The sequence below is a fragment of the Passer domesticus genome, chromosome Z (assembly GCF_036417665.1).
Source record: "Passer domesticus isolate bPasDom1 chromosome Z, bPasDom1.hap1, whole genome shotgun sequence".
In the NCBI taxonomy this organism is placed as follows: domain Eukaryota; kingdom Metazoa; phylum Chordata; class Aves; order Passeriformes; family Passeridae; genus Passer; species Passer domesticus.
The window spans coordinates 46,459,831-46,482,059 of record NC_087512.1 but is presented as its reverse complement, the minus strand read 5'-3'; the positions used below and the strand labels follow the sequence as shown (position 1 = coordinate 46,482,059).

At 42.4% G+C, this 22,229-nt stretch overlaps 1 protein-coding gene across 3 annotated transcripts in view; it reads right to left on the bottom strand.

Annotated features, from left to right (window-relative positions):
- Positions 1-22,229, bottom strand: part of TRABD2A (TraB domain containing 2A) — a 98,523-nt gene that overhangs the window by 7,592 nt on the left and 68,702 nt on the right. For 2 of the 3 annotated variants that reach the window (XM_064404297.1, XM_064404296.1), the window contains exons 3-5: positions 20,476-20,622; positions 18,153-18,327; positions 5,003-5,093 (exon numbers count right to left, since the gene is read on the bottom strand). In XM_064404297.1, the coding sequence (XP_064260367.1) occupies positions 5,003-5,093; positions 18,153-18,327; positions 20,476-20,622 (413 nt within the window). The remainder of the gene's footprint in view (positions 1-5,002; positions 5,094-18,152; positions 18,328-20,475; positions 20,623-22,229) is intronic. The other variant, XM_064404298.1, reaches the window with a different exon arrangement.

Below are 22,229 nucleotides of genomic sequence, written 5' to 3'. Positions count from 1 at the left end.
TGCACCTCATTGCAACTTCCCAGTATCTGAAGGATCCAACTGGGAAGCTGGAGAGGGACTCTTTGTCAGGAATTGTAGTGACAGGAGTAACAGACACAAACTGAAGAAGGGATGCATTTAGGCTAGGCATTGGGAAGAAATTCTTTACTATGAGGGTGGTGAAATACTGGAGGATGTTGCCCAGGGAGGTTGTGGTGCCTCAACCCCGGCACTTTTCAAACCCAGGTTGCATAAGACTTTGAGCAAGCTGTCTAGTGGGAGATTCCCCTGCCCATGGCAGGGGGAATAGGAATAGATGATCCTTGAAGTCCTTTCCAATCCCTTAATAGTCTATGATTCTATGATTAAGGAATCCTTTGGGCCATCCAGTCTGCATCAATTGAAAGCAGATTAGTTTTGGCACCACCAAGTTCATCCGCTTCTCATTTTCTTCTTGATGAAGGCAGATAGTACAAAGCAGTGGATTCACAGCCTTTACAAAACATCACGTCAGAGGACGTGCTGACTCATAAGAGACCAGAGCTCACCACCATTTTGGCATTGGCTTCTAGGGTTGAATGCAAAAGGGTATAATGCTGTTTTGCCACTCAGGTAAAGCACACCAAGGAGCACAAAATGGTGGTCTTAGTGGGTTTTATGGACAGATATGGAGGTCTATATGAAGGGGAAGAAACTGAGAAATTGCATCTCTCTCATAAACAGAGCTGAGCTTTGCAGACATTTATATAGCAAGTAACAAGGGAGTGGGAGTCAGACCGTAGCCTTCCAGCTGCCCAGATCCTGTATTTGGCTGGTAGCATTATTAGGAATTTCAAAGGAGCTCCAGAGAGATACGTCACTAAGACTATGTGCATGTAAAAGACAAATTAGAAACCTCAAGTTGAGCTTCCAGAAAAAGCTCTCAGGGCTATGACTACTCAGCTTCCTACAAAGATGATAAATTGAAAAAAACAACAATCAGCTTCACCCTGACTATTGAAGCTGTTTCTTTATTTTTAGAGCAAGCAACACCTCATCTATACTCTAAGGCAGGCAGTCTGCAGTGTCCTATTCACTCATGGCTTTGCTGGCCCACATTTCTCATTGTTTAGAACTATTTTCCCTAGTTACTTGTTTATGAGCATCTTGGACAAAACCACAAACTCAAACCACTCTGTGTATACACAGAACCTAGCAGGAATATCTAACTGATCTTTATGTCTACTTCATAAAGAGAAAAAATGCAACAGTCTTCTGTAATGAAAGTGCAGACTGGTTTGGGCTGAAATTCAGGAAAGTAACAAAACCACAGACCACCGAGCAGAAACCTGCCTTTAATCAATGAAACTTCCCCAGAGCCGTGTTCTTTTTTCAGCTTCCAATGACGTTAAAAGGAGGTGGTCTGGAAGGAGGCATATTTCAGCATGGGTGCAGATTTCAAGCTAGCCCATCACTGTATGCACACTTATTTGATAGCAAATAGAGTGTAGTTCCTGGAGAAGGGGAAATGAAGTTGTGGACTAGAACACAGAGAGTAGATGGAAAACAAAGGTAATTTGTCTTATTTGCTGCAAGGAAAATCAGAGTGATCACATGTTGATGTTTATATGGGAGAGTCTGCTGCAGAATGGACCCTGCTAACCAATCTCATTCAAAATCATTGTGGTGTCATACATTGTCACACTTTATCGCCCCTGAACTGTCATCACCCTTTAGCTCTCCTCCTCAGCTGCTTCACATCATCCACTCTTTAACTCCACCTTGCAGAGGGATGATCGCTCATTAGCTCTCTCCAGCAATCTGATTTAATCTGTTTCAAGGTCTTCTGCCCATGATTCCCTTTTCCACCATTTCTCTTCATTGTTTTTGTTCCTTAACTAAGTCACAGAGTGGGCAGCCTCCTGCCCCTGTAGATTAGAGTACTATGCTGCCTACAGCCTTCCCTTCTGAACCTATGGCCACACTATGGTGGAGCTCAGCACTGCTACAGGCAGAAGATGACCTGCATCCTGCATGGCCAGACATTTATTCTGTTAGATGCAGCCTCCGACACATCCATATACCAAACCTCCTTTGCAACGCCTCCTGCAGGCAATTATTTTAGAGACCACTGGAAAAGGCACACAGATTCGAAAGCTCATCCTTCTTCCCCCCAGGCCAATTTCCCATCACAGCAGCTAAGGGACAGTCAGCAAGCACCTTAATTATGGCTGCGATTATGTTGAATATTTTACAATATATAACTACATTCTAAAATCAGGAACAACAGTTAAAGACCAAAGTGAGTCAGAAGGAGCTTGACTGAACTTGTGGTACTATTTATAAACTATCCTTTGCAATACTGTCTGCTTGGAGCACCTCTTTTGCCTTCCCTGCCTGGGAGACACCAGGGAGGAGGAACCTTTCTGTCTCCAACTACAGGCATCCACCCTATTTGCTCAGCAGATGGAAAGTACCCCTCAGGTACTCCTGTAGCCCTGCCTGCTACAGGAAAAAGAGCATGACTATCCTGCATCCTTATTGGTTCCTGCACACAGAAATCTACAACATATCTCACAAGGAACTTTTTGTTTAGCCAGAGCACAGGAAGCAGCAGACTGTGCTGCTACAGGGAAATGTCATGTTGGAGGGAAAGGAGATGGCTGCAGACTTCCTCCTTCTTGTATTTTAGAACCTTTCAATTAATATCCCTACTGTGTCTGACACCAGAGCAGTCATTTAAACTCTCTGTCTCAGTTCAACCACTTGCCTTTTTAGCCTGTCTCAATCATGAACAATGAAATAATCCACAGGTACTGACTGGACTGCTTGCAGCACTACATGGCACGATAGCTGGATACAGCTCTACATTTACATGATCAGCGCTGGGTTTACTGTCACAGGCTGCTCTCTATTTGCTCCTAGAACAAGCCCAGGATAAAAATCAAGTGAAATCTTCCTTCCAAGCCCTAGAACTCTGACGCTGTCTTATCACAGGTCCTTTCCCTCACCTTAACTGCTCTTTTCCTTTGAACCCACATTTTTCTTAAAATGCATTTAATATTTTTAAATCTGTTTTCAAGTCATCCAGAAATGCTAACAGTAAAGTGCCATCTTGTTACTCAGGTTTAATATCAAGACTCCAGGGAAGATGTTCTGTCTAATAGTCCTAATAAGAGGTTTAAGATGCAACTGATGCCAAACTGAGGGCTTTCGAAGGCACAAGAGGCTGCACAATGAACTCCCATGATGTGGTTATGGAACTGGGTGTCCAGCTACTCCAAGTAACCTTGATACCTACCTTCCTGATAGGTGAAAATCTATCCCTTCTTTATTCAGTTGTCTGCCCCTACAGTTACATCTTTACAGTGCAGTATCAGATCTTGTTTATTCTCAAGTATATAAGCTATATAAATTATCTTTCTTTAAGCTTTAAGAAGCTGCTGTGGCTGTTTTTAGGAATACCTAAGCTAAGAATGAAAAGACAGCATGATAATATCAGTGCAGGCTGTTTTGGGTTTGGAGATTTTTTTTGTTTGTTAGTTTTTATCATGCTTGTAAACGCTGATACACTGGATTTTTTAGCACAACTCCAGTGTCACAGAATCATTAAGTCATGTGCTTAAGCACAGGTGCTTCTCGTTGTCAGACTATGTGACTGGCAGAAACAGGGTTAGGAGCTGGCATTCATGTAATCATGGGCTAAGTCTTGAATAAATTTTTTTCATGTAGAGTTAATGATGTATGTCTATATCAAGAATCATTACAGAAACATGACCTGCCAGAATTTCAGTACCATGTTTTCAGACAACAGCTAAGGTGGTATAGAGATGAAGCAATCAGAGTATGAGAAAAACAGCTGTTACTAATTTGCACCACACCTGTAGAGCCCTTGGCACAGACCAAGACTCAACTGTGCCCTCTGCACAAATCCTATCAAAAGGCATTAGTCCTGCCTGAAAGTCCCTTATCAAAAATGTGGGGGAGGAGGGACAAGGATGTCCCTCCCAAAAAGGGACACTATGCCCAGCACAGAAGATAAAAGGGAAACAGTACCATAATTGAGATCAATTTCCAATTTTCTCCTTTGTGGTTTTTTAGGAGCGAAGAGTGAGTATATCTGACAGCTACATCTTTAGTAAGAGTTTGGAGAAGGGGAAAGCAAAGATTACAGACCCTAAACTGGTGGCAATAATTCCAGGAAGAGGTGAGTCAAAGCACAAGTAATTCTCGGTAGAGAGTGGAGGAGAAGATTATCTGGCATTCCCTAGTTACTGAAACCATGGCGGTGGATAAAAGCATCCAGTGAAAGATAAAAAGAAGAAGGAAGGGTATATCCCAAAGGACAGCTGCAGGGTGAACCAGAACAACAAGTACCCTAGCTTAAAAATGCAGAAGCAAATAGGGGACATGAGCGCAATCAGTCATAGAGACAGCTTGCAAAGACTCCGGGCAATGAGATTCCAGGCTGGGAGACAGTAAACAGAAAGATTTAAAAATTGCAATATAAAAGAAGGGGATTATTAAAAGGCACGGCAATCAAATATATAAAAGAGAGGAAAGAGAAACCTGGGAGCCTGTGTGATACGAGACAGCATCCAGATCTAATGAAGCATGCATGCATACTCTGTGGCTGTTCATTTAACAGTTAAAAACATACAAGGGTGGAAATTTTATTAACAACAACAACAAAACAAAAAAACAATACAAAAAAACCCTAACAAACAAACAACAACGAAGAAAAACCAAAACCAAAAAACCCCAAACCCACAAAAAAACCACCACAAAACCAACAACAACAAACCAAAGAGCCCCAACCCCAACAATAAAAGCCAAAAAACAAATGAAACAAAAAAAACCCCAAAACAAAACCAAATAAAATCCCCTTTCTAAACTAGCTCATGGAAGAGAAAAGCAAACTGCTGGGAAGGAGAGAAAAAGCCTAGCTGCCTTAGTTGTAATTCCAGCTACCATTCCTATTTCATAATTGTTTACAAACCCACTCCCGCCAATGGCTGTACAGCTAGGTAAAAGCATGCATTACTTGTTGATGGCTTGTCCAGCTGGAGTGTGTTCTACCTCGTACCCTTCTCTCCTTAAAACATCAATCACTGTGTTGTTGCCCATGAAGTGACCTGCAGTTAAAAGAAAAATGACATCAGAACTCACCAACCACATGGAGAGAGGGAGAAAAACAACAAAGTCCTTCCTCATCACAGGAGGAGTGCCACACTCAAGGCAGGCAGGGCTTTATCACTCTCCACCAACATGCACCAGAAACATGGGATCTCTAATGAGTGATTGCTGAACTTTGCCAAGGTCACTCCAATTACTACAGTCTGCCTTTCTAAAACGCAGATGTGATTGCAATTACTCTGGTCCCACAGGTTGTTGCATAACGGTCTGCCCAGGGAGGTGATGGAGTCACCATCCCTGGAATTGTTTAAAGAAAGACTGAATGTGTCACTTAGAGCCATGGTATAGTTGGCATGGTGGTGATTGTTCAAAGGTTGGACTTTATCATCTTAGATGTCTTTTTCAACCTAACTGACTCTGTGATTATCAGGGCATTGTGGATTACTTGAGGGAATGAGATGAAGTTTGGACACCCCTGTTCAAGAGCAGCAGTGAGTCTACCACTGGGGGTGATGCAAAGATCAGAATCTGGCTACATTTTAACACTCTCCACTCTGAAAGCCAATGACTTAGATCATAAAACCGATCACCTTCTTCATTATATGCCACTGGGGCCAGAAGCTTGACCTCAGCCATGCTGATGAAAGGACTTAGTTTTAGAAGGACTTAGATAGTTCTGCCCTAATTCTGTGATTTACATCTCTGCTCCATTCTCAGATGGCTGTTGTGGCTGGTAAGATTGCATCTTGGCATCATAGCAAATAAATGACTACTCAAAGACTGCAGGAGCTTTCCTGACTCTATGCTCTGCTCACAGAATATCTTCCACCATCACTCTAAACTGTCATCAGACCAGGCTGCTGAGAAGCAGAAGAAAGAGAGAACAAAGAGAGAACAAAGGCCTTGCACACTCCCTCATAGATCCAGCTTTCATAAAATATTTCTTCCTTTAACAGCCTACATAAATTAAAATTGGCCTTCAGCAAATTACTCATTGGAGTGATTCCTTGCTTCTGTAGATGTACACAGTGCTAAAACTGATACCAAAGTTACAGCAAAGTAACTCCAGAAGAACTGTTTTCTGATAATACTGTCCATAAATACATGGCAATAGAACCAACAGAACTATCCCAGTAGCCAGGGAAAGCAAGAAGTTATAAACGGAATTCTAATAGTGCTGAGAATATCAGGAGACTAAACATAAGGGATTCATGACTTTTCATTCCAAAAGGGGTTGAATGAATTAGAGTGCCAAAATTCCAATTTCTCACACCACAACAGCAAACGGCTTATGATGTGCCAGCTTAAGGCATGAATTGGATGGTACCATTTGAGCACAAGATGGATTTTCCCCCAGAGCCTAAGAGCATAAACCAATCTAGCTCAAACGAAACCTTTTAACTGAACACTGCAATGCACACCCACTGGGTACCATATTTTCTCACAGAGTAATTGGATTTTGCCTCACCTCCTCAGATTAAATTTAGTCCTCAGAAGGAGCAAAGCTTATGTACCATTATGGTGACCTAACCTAATACTGATGGTATCTGTTGCTTCCCGATGGCTCAGCCCCAGGTCCACCTAAGCAAGAATTCCATCATGTCAGCAAAAAAGACCAGGGAACAAGAATGACTGTAATGAAATTTTGTAACTGAGTAAAATTAGCTAATGTAAAACAAACACTAGGTATATAAGATTTGACCTTCAACACAGAGGAGAGGTATGTGCAGAGGGAAGGAGAGGGGGATTCATTCCTCCTTCCCTGTCCCCACAAAGCAGAGGAAGGGGTGCTTCCAAAGGGTGATCCACTCCTTTCAAATGGCAGGGAGGTAGGACAACTTGGACTTGTAGAGAAATGCCTCTCAACTAACAAGGATAGGGGTATATTCCAAGTGTATATTCCAAGTTCAGATGAGGCATTCATCTCATGCAGGCAACGATGCATGAGCCAAATCTCATCTTGAGAAGTGAAAAGCAGTGCCAAGTCTCTGAAATCATATTTCCTAATCCAAATCTTTCAGGAGGAAAAGGATAAGACATAAAGATAAGCAATCTGTAAGGCAATGTATTGTCTTAAAATAATCTTCCTCGAGCCAGTTTAAGAGCTGACAGTTACATGGATTTCATGTGTGAGTGAGCTACTGAATAGTTGCTCATGCCACATCATTAAACATACTACTGCTCCATCAATCTTCAGTCATCCTTGCTCAGAGCAGTGATTTAGAGTGGAATGTAGGAAATCACTGTAGCACATGAATGAATCCCATTTCAATCAGTCAACCTGCTTGAGTGATTTTCTATAGCTGGGCTCTTTATTTTTAATTTAATTTAATGCAGTGATAAGAATATATTTTTTATCACAGTTATCTGTACATACTTTCACAGAGTGCCTTTGCTCATTGTTGCCAAGGCAACAATGTCTGCATGTGAGAGGAAAGTGATGGGCTAATATTGTGAAAAGAGAACAGACCAATTGAATAAATATGTGTAAAAGAGATGCATACAAATACAAACAGCCACGGGATATTAGATTGTTCACAACACATGAGCAATCAGGAGCCACTCAGACTAGGAACATAAAGGGTTGTGTGATGCAATATTCACTATCCAAAAGGTGGGCCATTTGCTCTTCCTGAGACAGAGCTTGTTTGTGGCCCAGAGGATCTACAGATTCAACTGATTGAGCTGCAAAATTTAAAAAGTGGCAGAAGGGTGACAGTTTGAGGTACAGGACCCCATCAGGAGCCTCTCTAGAGTCAGAACTTTTGAGTCATTACTGTGGACCACCATAAAAAGCACTCAGTGGTGTATGAGAGATCAGATTGGTAAAAAAAAAACCAAAAAACCAAAAACACACATACAAAAAAAACCCCGGTAAGAAACACAAGAAAGAAGTCACTCCCCAAGGTTTAAGATGAAGCATCTATTGCTGCAAGGGAAACTTAGATGATAAGTGACATGGTGCAGGCCTCTTTCACCTGTTTTCTATTTTAGCCTAACACACTTGAATGCTCCCCAGAAGAAAGGACCTGGGCTCTGTCCTATCAGAAAGCCTGCTCTTCTCTTTCTGTACATAGCCCTGCATTATCCACACACCACTAGGTGAAGAGATGCCTCCAAGAGGTCAACTTACTTGGGCAGGGGGTGGGGAGTCATGAATCTTTATTCTTCTGTGTTCAAGCTCAAAGAGAAACTAAGAAGCTGTTGTGTGGACCAGCTCAGCCATGCACTCTACTGGAGATTAAATAAAACCCAGGCCTTTAATCTGCACTGAAAGGAGATGGCATGCAGGGACCACAACAGGCAATATGCTCAAAGAACAACGCAGCTTGACCAATGTGCACTTGCAGACTTGACCAGGCATTGTGTGCTTCTGACCTTCCTCAGCAGCCATACCCAATCCTGCAGAACACGGGCTCCTATTACTGCCCTGAAACCTGTGTCTCCTGCTTGCAGCTTTTACTGTAAGCCCTTGTAGAGCAGCTTCTATAACTGTGTCAGTTTAGGTAAGTTTTATCTAGATGACTGTGGGTTTCAGCAGAGATTGTTGAACCCAAATTCGAGCCATTGTGAGTCAGAAATATTTCTGCATCCAGCAAAAGGAACTAGGAAATATTGCAAGACAAAGGTTTAGTTTCTGTTAATAAATTTTAATTTTTCACTGAAACCAAGTCTGTAAGACTCATGAAAACTATACTCCTCTCCGAATTTCAATAAAATTTACTATTCCAAGCAGATAAATAAAGTTCTTTGACCTCTTACAGTCATGTAAAAGGAATCCCCCACGTATACATAATTCTGTGTTTTCTTTAGTAAAAAGATGGCACTTCCCATCCACCCCAAAAGCATGTCAAGACCTCACCATTTACAAACATCCCAAGACAATGAATCACTGGACATACATGTAAAGACACCAAACTGTCAGGAAACCTGATCTTAACTGCTGACTTCCAAGATGTTGTGGGAACAGCTAAAGCACAGAATTATAGCACTGCAATCACAAAACAGCACAAATTAGTCCAGCCACTAGGGACATCATAAAGCTGAATGTTTATTTGGACTACAAGCACTCGAATGGACTTTTGGTGCCAAAGACTCTATGTGTCACTGAAACAAATACTTTCGAGAAAGTTTCAGAGTTATGGATCTTACAGTTATTTAGAAACTTCCTGGAAATGCCTATGGCAATTATCATCTGCATTCATTCTTCATAACTTTGCCTTTAACATAAACACAGTTATATTTTTTAAGTAGACACCGGGATGCAGAACTTGGAGTAATTTTATCTCAGCTAGTACAATTATGGAGGAAAATATTTATTATGATCCAAAGCAAAAGAAGGAAATCATGTGATATGATCAATTCAATTACAAATAACTTTCCTTCATACATATGCTTTCTGCACACACTTTTCAAGAGGAAGACACTGTTTTCAAGCATGAGTACTATACACAGCTCACACTTCACTTCTCCAAGAACCAGGAAGAAGAAATTTTGCACAGTTACATTAGATAATCCAAGCAACATATGGAAAGCAGAGATCAGTTCATAAGTGGCTGGAATTTCAAATCTGCCATTAAAGTGTATCAAATGCAAAACATGTAATACTATATCCAGTAAATTCTTGCTTCTCACAGTATTTCCAAGTCCAGAAAAGTCCAGGTACCAGAACAGAACCAAAGGACAAAGAGCATGGTAGTCTCACAAATTTAATACTGCAGGGAGAAGGAAATGACAAAGATTGAAAGGGATGAGATAGTAAAGGGATGACCAGTGATGCTGTAAGTCAACTTAAAGAATCCCTTAATTCACATTAGGTGTAGGAGTATAAGGATGTCACATTAAAACACTTCTGGAGGTTTGCAGGTCAAATCCCATACAAACAGCCCTCCCATGCCCTCCTGTATTTTTCAAACTCCAAACAAAATCCTTCCTTTGATTACCTGCAAGATGAAATATTAATGAAATACTACTCCATAAACTTTGAACCAATTTTTTATCCTACTGAGACCATGATAATTGTTTGTCCACAAAAACATGATTTCCCGGAAATCTTTTATTAGTACAAAGCCTTAGTGGACCATACTTCACTACTCTTGAACCAAACAGGAAAATCTGGTGGGTACAAGGGTACAATTGAGGAACAGTGGTCTTCTCTATGCTCAAGAAAGTACTTTCCCTAATCAAATCACCTATGTAACTTCTCATAGTAGATGTTGCAGTAGCGTTGTACAACACAGAAAAAATGGTCTAATACCATGAAAAAGAAGCATGTGGAGTTACAATTTGCATGAGTCAAAATGAAGGCATTTTTCTTGTGAACGATAAGAAGATATTCATTACCTGTTTGTGTTGAAAATTAGGGCTCTTAAACGTAAGATGTGAGTAATTTTAATCATTTTTACCTTTGGGCAAAGTCAAACATCCTAACAATCCCAAAATTGAAGTTATAAAAGGCTTTTTCACTGATTACAAGATTGACTTTATGGCTAAATTAACACAGAATAAAAGTTTACATGTCCATATTGTTTGTTTTGTAAAAAAATTAGATAAGCGAAAGAGTTTATATGCAGGCAGCCTTATCTACTGGGTATCCATTTACTGAGAGTTTTCCTTAGGTTATGAGACAAGAAGACCCTTACAGAGGTGCTATGCTAGCAGCCAGCACTATGCTACCAGTAAGGGAAGGAATTACCAGTGTAATACCTGAGCTACACGACTCACGGATACCTCTGCCACTGGACCTGCTGCCATTACACACCACTCTTTCCTTTCCTGAAAAGAAGTTATTAAGGACTCAAAATTCCTGTAGCTCAAAACACACATTACATGATGAAAGTTTTCCCACTTTAGCTGCCCAGTAAAGGCAGTAATGGGCAAACCCATCACTGATAAGAAGACTGCCAGTGTCTGAGCAGAAACAGCACAGTATTTTGGTCTGGCTGACTTTGACAGCTGCACTAATATATTAGAACAGAGGTTACTGCCTCTAATGGAGAAATGCAAAGCTTTCCTCATTTCAGTGTCAGAGATGTCAGGAGTAGTGCCCTTCATATGAACCCTGGGGCGCTGGATGCGGCTCCTGCCTCCACACAACATTATCTTTCCCCTTCAGGGGTTGTTGTTCTAATAAACCCTGTCATTAGCATTCTGAAGACTCAAAGAGCCTACTAAGGAAAACAGTCTCAAAGCTGCTGGGTTGTATCTGGCATTCTCAGATTACAGAGGTACAGGCACACCTTCAGGCACTCAGCCTTTCCTCCCACCCAAGGAAGTTAAAATGCTGCTGCATTCCAGAGACAGAAGCATGCAGGCAATCAGCAAGCCCTTTGAGCCCAGGGAGAAGTGAGGTGGCCCCACAGGACTCATTTAATCTGTTTTTTAAATCTATTTTATCACTACGTTGTCTTCCTGCCCCTCCCAAAAGCTTTTTTTTGCCTCTTCCAGGTTCCACAAATATTCACCCACTCACAGACATTTCATGAACTTACTCACTAAACATTTCAAATCTTTTACATAAGGCACAGGTAAATCTACATTCCCTGTGCAGACCATATCTCCAATTCCAAATGTACTGATGACAGCTTCGAATTTTCCATGGTGGATTCTGAATTCCCACCAAATTTCAAAGTGATATCTCATTTCCCTGAGCAACTTTTGTATTCCCATGGCTTTTGTTTGATTTTTGTTTTATGGGTATAAACACCCATACAAGATGGACAGATACATCCTAGGCTTAGCACTCTTGACTGCTTTTTACACCCACTGCTGACAGATCTTTTCTGCTATCTTTTCTTACCCAGAGAAAATAAATCTTGGTCTTCTTGCATAATTTCGCATCTAAAGATTCCAGATGGAACCGAAAATGTCAAGAAGTAAGACTGAACAGCTCTACATGGAAGTTGCACCACCTAACACATCACTCAGATTCAGCACACTTGCCCCTGGAATTTTTGTTTTGTTTTTTTTTCATGGTTGTGGGGTTTTTCATGGTGGTTTTTGTGGGGTACTTTTTGTTGTTTGTTTGGTGGTTTTTTATTTTTGGGTTTTTTTGGGTTTTGTTGTGGGGAGGGTTTATTTGTTTGTTTGGGGGTTTTTTTGTTTGTTTGGGGTTTTTTGTGGTTTTTAAAATTTATTTTTATGACATAAGGATTGATGGAAAAGGGTTTCGACATGCCTATGTGGCACCTAAGGCTGACACAAAACTGACCTCTCACATCACAAGGATTGCCTCAAAACCTGCAGAAGCTGAAGGAAGCCATTTGGTGGATTACAGCAGACTGGGATAACCATTGGTGGTAACACATTCTGTCTGGGAAAAAAAACAGTCAGTCCCTGGAGGTTTGACTCCATACAGTCTGACTAATGCCAAATAAACACATTTGTTATTTCCTTTAGAAATTAGAAGAAATGGTTGCTGAAGAAGTTCTCACCAATATCCTTTTTTTCTTTGTATTAATGGTGGCTTACCAACATCCGATATACTTTAAAGCCTCAGAATGATGTTTATTTTCAGGAGCAAGGAAAAATAGCTCCAAGAGAAAAAGGAATTTTCCAGTGTTCTCGAGATTAAGAGGACTAGCTTCCGAGGTTGTCAAATCAGCCAGCCTCTCTCACTGAAGTCAGTAATTTCTTCCACAGGGAAATAAGGAATCTTAGATCCCTCTGTACTTCTTATTCATGAACTGACACTTTGGAGTTTCTCAACTATTCAAAGAGGCAGGGGAGACTAGAGGGAATTTAAACTTGGCTCCTAGAAACCTGACTTCAGCAGAGGTCTTGTCTGTCAAAATAAAGTCAAGATCTCAAGCTGCTAAGTATGCTTCCTCCTACATAATAAAAACCCCAACACTTTTTTCCCCCCCTCTCTCTTATTCTTCAGCTTTTCCAAGAGAAACCATACGTGAGCTAAAGGAATAAAATGGAATAAAATGACCATGCTGAAGAAACACCCATCTAGAATTGAATCTGGTTTGAAACATGAATGGGAACATGGAATGCCTCTACTGGCACGTCAGCAGTAAACTGTAGACTAGATAAATATAATCTAAGCACTGAAGGGGACAGAAGACCTGATGACAAAGAATGTGGGAAAGGCCAAGTACCAAATGTCTTTGTTACTTTATTTAGTGGTCAAACCAACCTTCAAGAATCTCAGGTTCCTACGACTAGGGGGAGAGTCTAGGACAAAGAAGGTTCACTATGGATGGAGAAGGATCAGGTTAAGGAACATTCAAATACACAAGCCATCTTCAAGTCCCTATAGGATACATCCGGAGAAACTGTGTTAGTTTGCTTAATGTCACTAGAGGCCACTCTCAATTACCTTCAAAAGATCATGGCAAGTGGAGAAGGTCCCTGAGGACTGAAAGAAAGCAAGTATAACTCTTGTCTTCAAGAAGTGCAGGAAGAAGGATCTGGGGAATTAAAAACTGCTCAACCACACCTCTGTTCCTCTGGGAGAGGTGGTGGGGCAAATCAGCCTGCAAATTATTTCCAAATGTGTCAGGGATAAGCAAATGGTTGGGAGTGGTCAGTATGGATTTATGATGAGGGGAAACTCGGTTCATAAAGTTCAGTAAGTCCAGTTCTGCACCTGGGCAGGAATAGCTTCAGGCACCACGACAGGCTAAGCACCAACTGGCTGAAGACTAGTTTGGCAGAAAAAGATTTGGTGTCTTGGTGGTCATCAAATAGGCCTTAAACCAGCAAGATGTCCTTGCCAATGGCAAGGCCAATGGCCCCATGGGCTGTGTGAGGAGAAGTGCTGCCAGAAGATTGAGGGGGCTGATCCTTTCCTGCTCCTCAGCCCTGGTAACACATACCTGGGTCCATCCAGTGTCTAGCTGTGAATTTCCCCATCCAAAAGAGATGAGGACATACTGGAGAGAGTGCCACAAAGAGCCACAAAGATGATGAAACAATTAGAACGTTCAATTCTAGGAGAGGCTGAGACTATTCTGCCTAGACAAGAGAAGGCTTGGGGGCCATAACTATGCATAAATACTTCATAGGTATTTATTTATTGCAGAATTTTTCCCAGTAGTATTGTGCCATGAAAGGACAAGAGGCAATGGACAAAATCTGATATTCAGGAAGTCTGACTTAAACATAAGAAAAAGCATCTTTAGTGATTAAACACTAGAAGAGATTATTCAGAGAGATTCTGGAATCTTCATCCTTGCCCATACTCCAGTGCTAGGAAAACTGCTTGCTCTATATGATCCTGCTCTGAGCAGAGGGATGAATCAGACAATTTCCAGAGCTCCCTGCCACTATCAACTATCCCTCAACTCTGGGAAGGTTTAGCCAGCATGCAGCATCCTTGTAAAACTTGTACAGCAGGACAATGCAGTTCTCACTACATCAGTGTTCCCTTCCTAGACAAACCAGAAACCTATGGCATTACCTGGCTGGCTGGCTGGATACGGAATCACATGTGCCATCACTTACACTGGCTTAGCACCCAGATCCTGAACGTCACACTCCAGAATGCAGGGAAATTATAAATGCCTACAGAAGGACTGCTGGTGAAAGATTATAGCTGGCTTTGCTTCACACTTTCCACCACTGGCAAAAGGGAGTAGGCCTGGCTCGTAACCCTGGTGCCTACATACATAAAGGCCTGTCCACAATTAAGATAAATCTTTACTGAACATAGTGGAATGCTGCTCACATTGCCAGCGCTCTCTCCCCATGCTTTCCTCTAATTCCCCCGAAGAGACTTTGGCTTGGAACTTTCCTTGTTGCGCTCTGGCCAGAAGGAAAGTGTTTTGAATATTTTCAGAAAAATCTGCCGGTTTTCAGTTCTCCACTTTGGTGCAAATTACTTCCAAAGAAAAATAGTTCCAGAAATTAGCTCTGACTGTGAAGCATTTTTGACCAAACATAGGGAGAGTTTGCCTGATTGATTTTAAGAAAGGCATAAAATGTACTGAATCTAATGATTATGGCCCAAATAAAAACACATAATTTGATGTAAGAAGTTAACATCTATAGCCATGCAGCTATATGAAGACCTGAAAAGGGAGGAGACTTCTTTACCACAATATATTACACATATATAAATCCCATCAACCCAGTTATAATATAAAATAAATCAGTATTTTCTGATTTTCCTCCATTTAAATAAAAATACCAAGAGTAGTTTAAATAACAAGAGAAGGTATATGTAATACCACAGTTACCCAAAAACCATGATCTTGCTTGCATATAATTGATGATAAAAGTTGTTTTTTCAATGGTGTTTTGTTAATTGAAAGACTGGACTTTCCTTACAAAAAACCTATCTGTTTTAAAAATAAATACAGGGTGAAAAAAATCTGTAAAGAAAACAACTGAAACTCTTCTCTCGCCTTCTAACTAGGTGACCCTTAAATATCCTACCACCATTTTAATACAACCTTGTCCTGCAGTTTATAAGCTACTGCTAGGCGATACTTTCTTCACTGGTGTCAGAAGGGGGCAAACCACCATGACACCATGATTTATTTCCATTCCTATAACCTTTTTTTTTTTGCTTCTCTTTTCCTACTACTCATTCTAACCTGCCTTGTATGAGCACTTTTCTGGAACCTTTTCACAGTAATTAGCAGCAGTAAACTACAAGCAATGCTTAAAACTGATCATGAGATATTTGTTCATCTTCACTGCTTGCTGGCATAAAAATAACTCTTCTACATAATTATCTATCACATACAGCAATCTGCATAAGCAAATGGCTGAATTAGCTTCCTAGAAAACAATGAAAGACTGCATTCATAATTGCAATATGCACTCAGGAAACTTCAGAAATCTGTAAAAATCGATCTGTTTTCTGCAATATATCCTGTGATGCTATTTCTCATTTAGATGTTTAATAAGAAACAAATGAAACAAACAAAACAAACAAACAAGCAAAAACCCACCAAGAAACCACATGCAGTCAAACAAGGGTGTAATCAAGAATTGTGCTGCTAAACGTGGGAGGCTGCCACTATCCTCTGAACAGAACTATTTGGAAGAGCAGATGAGAACAGAGTACAGACTGGTATCAAAGCCAGAGAGTAATCAGAGACAATTTCAAAATGGGTCCAAAGTCCCCAGAGAAGACAAAGAAGCTTCAAAAGTATGATGGAAAAGCACGAGAAGAGCCCACCACGTGCTTGGACATCAAGCCATGTGCACATAAGCCAAAGATCAAGGATGTTCATTTAGGCACAAGGTTCCTGGGAGCGCTGCAGTATAGAAATGTTGGCAATCAGGACACAGAAAAGGGGGAAATGGAAAAATAAAAGGAAAAGAAAAAAGAAAAGCAAGATTCAAGTAAGCCTGGGAAAGGATTTTAGTACTGTCATGAAAGCTGAGAACAAGAAAGCTGAGAAATTAAGAAGGACAGGGATCTGTCCTGGTCCTGCAGTGCTTCTGGGTTCTGGGGCAGTGCTGTGCACACCCCTGACAGTGAAGACACTCTGGGGCAGAATGGCAGGAACATATAGAAATTGATGGGAGGGGAAACAAATGACGCAAAACCGTCTAAAGACGTGTGATTTGTAGGTGCTGGGATTCAGAGTGTGCGCAAGGATGGGAAGAAGCTCTCTCCTCTCAAAGGCTCTTGCTCTTGGGACATGTCAGAGCAACACATATGTCTGCCTACCTGGGCTGCTCATCACTCAAGCTGTGAGGCAGCAACCAAAGCCCAAATATCTACAACTGGCCTCCTGACAGAAGAGTAGCCACCTGCAACAGATGCAACTTGGACTTGGGGCTGGTGCATGCTTTTGTCAGAAACAGGTTCAAATGCAGTTAGAACTTCAGCAGTGGAGTGCAGCAACGTCCTGGTCTTAGCCTACAGAAAGACAACCAGGGCCTGCTTCACTGTTTTTTGTGACAGCAAGTTGCACAGAGCAGTGATACTGTAGGAAGACTGCAGATCCTCAGTCCTCACACACATCTGAACAAACACGGGCAGCCACCTTTCCTGACGTTCTGGCTCTCATGAATTTGGCCCTTGTTATGCTAAATTTGTAACCACAATTCCCTGTTGCAAGTACAGAAATTCTCACAAACTCTGAATACAAATGCTTTTAGTGTTTAAGTAATATTTTCCTTGCCTTGTCTAGAGCTTTCATCCTCACAAAAGCAATATGCATTGAGACTAGAAAACCACACATAGATGCTGACACCAGTCTCAGTTTTCCCCCTTTCCCAAAGGCCATATGGCTCATGGTGGAGGGGATGTGATACTTCTCTGGGAATTAGCACCTATCTTTTTTAACACTGATCCTAACTTCTTCCTTTCTGTGGAGCCAGAATAAAGGATGGGGGTCATGGCAAAACAATCGTGTTCATGCCCTCCACTAGTCTGAAGTGTAGGTGCTAACCTTATTGAGTTGGATGTGCTTCTGGATTTGTCTGTAGAGTCCTGCTGACTGCAAGGAGGCAGAAAATGGAGTATATTTTCCCCAGCTGGGCCTATTGTGCTGCTCCAATATAGGAGGAGACACAACTTCCTTGTGGAAGTGCAGTGAAAGAGTCAAGGAAGGTGCAGGAAGAAGAGAAAGGTGAAATTGTGTCTTGCTTATTCCTTTGCATTTATTGAGTCTCTTAGATTCATACAATTTGGCATATTCTTCTTTTGAACGTGTCCTTGAAAGGTTAATTCAAGCACTGGTGCAGCCTCAGATGTGCTGCCTTTCATCTCAGCTCCCTATTGCTCCTATCATCTTGCATTGGTTGTCCAGACAATAAACACATGTGTGTGTCAATGACCTGCTCCTCCTGTGGATGCACTGTAGTTGACTCAGTATCTTTGCCTCTGCATACAGCAAATATGTCTGCAATTAACAGATATTGCAGTAAGCACATGCACTGTGAGCTTTTTGCACACTGAAGAAAAACAGTCTCCTACACTGAAAAGGTTTTCCTACTAGGGTACAACTATCAGGGGAAAGCTGAGTTCTGTGTCCACCACAGTAAAAATAATTCTTGCCTCTTTAAACCGAGGCAAGAATTTGCAAAATGCTTCTAAATGACATGGAAAAGATGAGTTCAGGTTGAATGGCACCACAGTCACATACCAGCTCCAAATGCAAAGAAGAAACTCTTGTCTGGGTGCTCTTCTAGCAGGTCCTTCACCCTCCTGCCCATTCGCTCATTGCGTTTGTAGATGAGCTCCTGCCGGAAGTAGCTGTCTATTTCTTGGGCAGTAATGCGTTCATGGGCTGGAAGTGTAGCATTAATGAAATTTGGGACCTAAGGTAGAAAAAAAAAATCTTCACGAAAGGGGAATTTATTTCACAGGCAGGCATTATGCACGGGCATTTTTGCTCCACACAGAGTGCAGCAACTGCCTCATCCCTCAAGGCACAGCCAGTAGGACAAAACCCAAAGCAAGCTAAAAAATACTTAGTAAACTTCTAATGATGCATGGTGCCTCATTTCTCTCAATGCATCATTTCATAAGCTAGCCAGATGGATTTTTTTTTTAATTCAAAGTCAACAAATGTTATCATTTTGCCACGTTGAAGACCCTAAATCCTGACTGATCATTTGAAGAAAGTATTTGTCCCTAACTGTCTTTAGCTACATACCTCTTTCTCAAATTGCCACAGGTATACCATAACTGTAATGATAATTATGCTCTTCTAAGAGAATTCGCCTTGTATCAGAGCCCTCAGGCAGCCAAAGAATAACTGTGCAATTTGAAGTAGTTAAAAAAAAATCTCAAACTTTAAGAGGGCCAGATTTTGTCAAGAAAGAACGTGTTGCCACCTCCAGTTGCCCTGTCCTGACAGTATCTTATAAAATGCTGGCTTCCTCCCCTGGGGCCCCCAAGGACAGCTGTGGCTGCACACTACCCTGACCTCTCGCCAGTGCAGAGAAAACCTGGGTCTGCTATTGTTGCAGCAATCCTGGCTTCTTGACAAGTAGCTTTAGGCATTTAGTTATGGGGACAGTTAACTAAAGGGCCTGCAAGCGGTGATTTCTGGAGAGCAGACCCACTGATAAGCCAGGTGCTTTCCCTTGCAAGTCTGTAGCAGATGCAGAGACTTTGGATTCCCCCAGAGACTATTACAGAATCTTTCCAAAAAGGAGTTAGCCCCGAGGTAGTCATCTACTAGGCAAGCATGGAGTCAGATACAACTTACTGAGAAGTTCTGCTTAAAAGATAAACTGACAGTGTGGCAAACTATCAGTATTCAGCTCTGCTGCCAAGAAGAGTACCCTGAGGTGGAGCCCCTCATATTAAGTACAGTTTTTCCCTTGGCAACATGCTGGTCTCATAGAGCTGCTGTCTCCAAGAACCTAGGGGCAATGTCTGCAGTCTGTAACATCTCCACAGGATAGTGATGCAGCATCTGCATCCTCTTAAAATGCTGGTCTCCTCTGAGAAATGCTTTGAAACCTGTGCATGGAATGCACAGTGTAAAAGCTAGGCAGTATTGATGACCAGGATGCCTGCACCTGCAGGCAGGTGGGTGTGCAGGATGGAAGGCAGCAGCACACACACAAAGCTCAGCACCAGAGAAGCAGGAGTTAGTATGACTCTGCAGCTCTGCACTGAATGTCATAGCAAAATGGTTATTCAGCACAGAGAGCTCAGGTATCAACACCTACTCAGCACTCCAAGGATAAAGCCTGTGTTTTCACTGATGTGCACAAATTGCCAGGCAATACCTCACAAACAAGAACAGAGAGACCTGATGTCTCACCCTGAGGTTAGTTAATCTAACAGCCCAAATATGCCAAATTGGTCCCTGCTGGGCATTTTCTCATGGTTTAAAGATCAGTTTTACATTCCATTGTGCAGCTTAGGAAACCATCTCCATAAACCCAAGTCTGTGAGGCCTCAGAAGGTCTCTTTTCCTTCACATTCAGTCTAAATCTATCTTTTCTTTGCTTCACTCAATTTCTCTTCTTTGGGCCTTGTACACAGCACACAATCATACTGATAGGGGACACTAAAAAGCTTGTAACTTGCCCAACCTTACACAAGTGTCCAAGTCACAAGTGCATTTCTCTGCTCCTATTCACACAAGAGCGCCCGCTGTTGCTTTCTGCTGTCGTTAGGTTTGCTCATACCTAAACTAGCATAATTCCACAGGATCCTTAAGAAAGTAAATTATTAACTCATAGATCTTTGATGCTAAAGTGAACACGGCACTCATCCAAAAGGGAAAGCCAGGTGCACCTTCGCTGCTTGGGTGCAAGAGAGGGGTTGAGGTGGTGCGAACTCCTGGAACAAAAGGCTCAGGAAAGCAGATGTGCCAGGCAGCCAGCAACATGCCCCTGGCCCTCACCCAGAAAGGGCCTGCCCGAGGAGAGATGAGCACACGTGTTACAGGGGCTAGCACTACAGGGAGAGGTGTGTAGTACAAGGGCTGCAGTGGCAAGACTCACTTGAGAAGTGTCATGGTTGAAGATGATGGAGCTGAGGTCCCCACAGTTGTAATGCTTGATAAGGTCTTCTGTTGTATAGGGGATCTGGAAACTGCCTGCTCGGAGGCTCTCCTGCTGCAAGAGAGTCTGATTCAAAGCAAAGACCACCTGAGGGAGGGGGAAAAGGGAGGAAAAGACAGAGTTCCCGGTAAGTTCTCTTTTCATCCCATGAGAAGGTCACAGACACACAGCCACTGGCTGAAGGCTCTCTGAAGCTGCTCCCTGCTCTGAGCCTGCCAGTCTAGACATCACCAACCCTTGCCTCCTACAGCTCCACAGGTACCCACACCTTGGATCCTGGCTTCTCAGAGGGAATGGACTCACCACATTTAACTCAATGAGGTTTTGCCTGGGACTTGATTAATACAAATGCTACAAAGGGGCAGGCTGAAGCATGGGCAATCTTACTCCCTTAGGTGACAGTTTGCCTGACCACCACAGAGCCCCAGGGCCTGACAGGCTCCTATCTTCATATCTCCTCAGCCACCTACCTAAATTAAGCACGGCTTCTCCTTGTTTGCCCTTCCTTCCTCATCTGCAAAAACAGTCACAGGCTTTTGTTTCCTGCATAGTGTCTCCTCTCAGACACCACATCTATTTCAGGCAGGAATGGCTCTCTAGAGTAGTCCAGGGAAGATTGGTGGCTGTTGGGGGACACGGGAAGCTGCTCTCCCTGCAGCTGCTCAGCCTCAGTCTCTCCCAGTTGATTGCCTCCACAGGCAGGGTGCTGACAGCATGCCTTCCTCCTCAGCTGACCCCCAGGAACACAAACATTCCCATCCCCTTTGCCTCAGTGAAAACTATCTGGCTGCTACAGCTCCGACCCCCATAAAAAGAGAAGATCAAAGAAGATCACCCTCCAGATGTGGCTGCTTCCCCACCTCCAGCACAGCAGGGCTCTCCCAAGGTGGTGGCCACAGGGCCTTACCCAGACACTGGCTGCTGATCCAACTGCCCCCTGCCTTGGGCACTGCACAGCCCATGAGGGTGGCAGCCACTTAAAAGGAGCAAGAGAGCACTTTGGACCAACAGGTATCTCTGAAGCCAAACAGATGCAGAATCTCTGTACCTCTAGCCACTGCAGACAGTGGCCACCAAGCTCCAGAAAGGCAGAAAGCCAAGGAAAGACTTAGGGTGGAATCTCCCCAGGGTGAACATGGAATGCCTGTGGCACCTTTGGTGAGTCATGGAGCTGCATACTCCCCTGTGCAGGGACCAGTCCTCTGCCAGCACCTGGCAAGTAAAACACTACTATCTCTTCTGAGCACATCTCCTCATGCTTACACTCATGCTACCACTGGTTTTCACACCAAAACTGGACAATTGTACCAAGCTTTCTGATTACCTACTGGTTTATGATTTTTAAAGGAAGTAAGCTCAGATATACTGCCTTGAATTTTTTAAAAAATTACTCATGAGAATGTTATTTTGTAAGCTCTGGTTACTCTCTGTGTAATTAACTCTCCTGGATATTTGCCTCAAACACCATCAAAGGCATTCTAGAACTGAATATATTTGCCAACACTATGAAACTCACACATGAGTAAGCATACTCAATGTACTGAGACTATGTGAACCAAATTTTAGGATCACAGAGCAGATGTGGAAACAAACAGGTGCAACTTCCCTCCCCTACCACAACCATCTGTCTTCTACGAAAAGGTGCAAATTCCAATAGACTTGAAATCATGCTGTCCCCACTACAGCTAGACTTA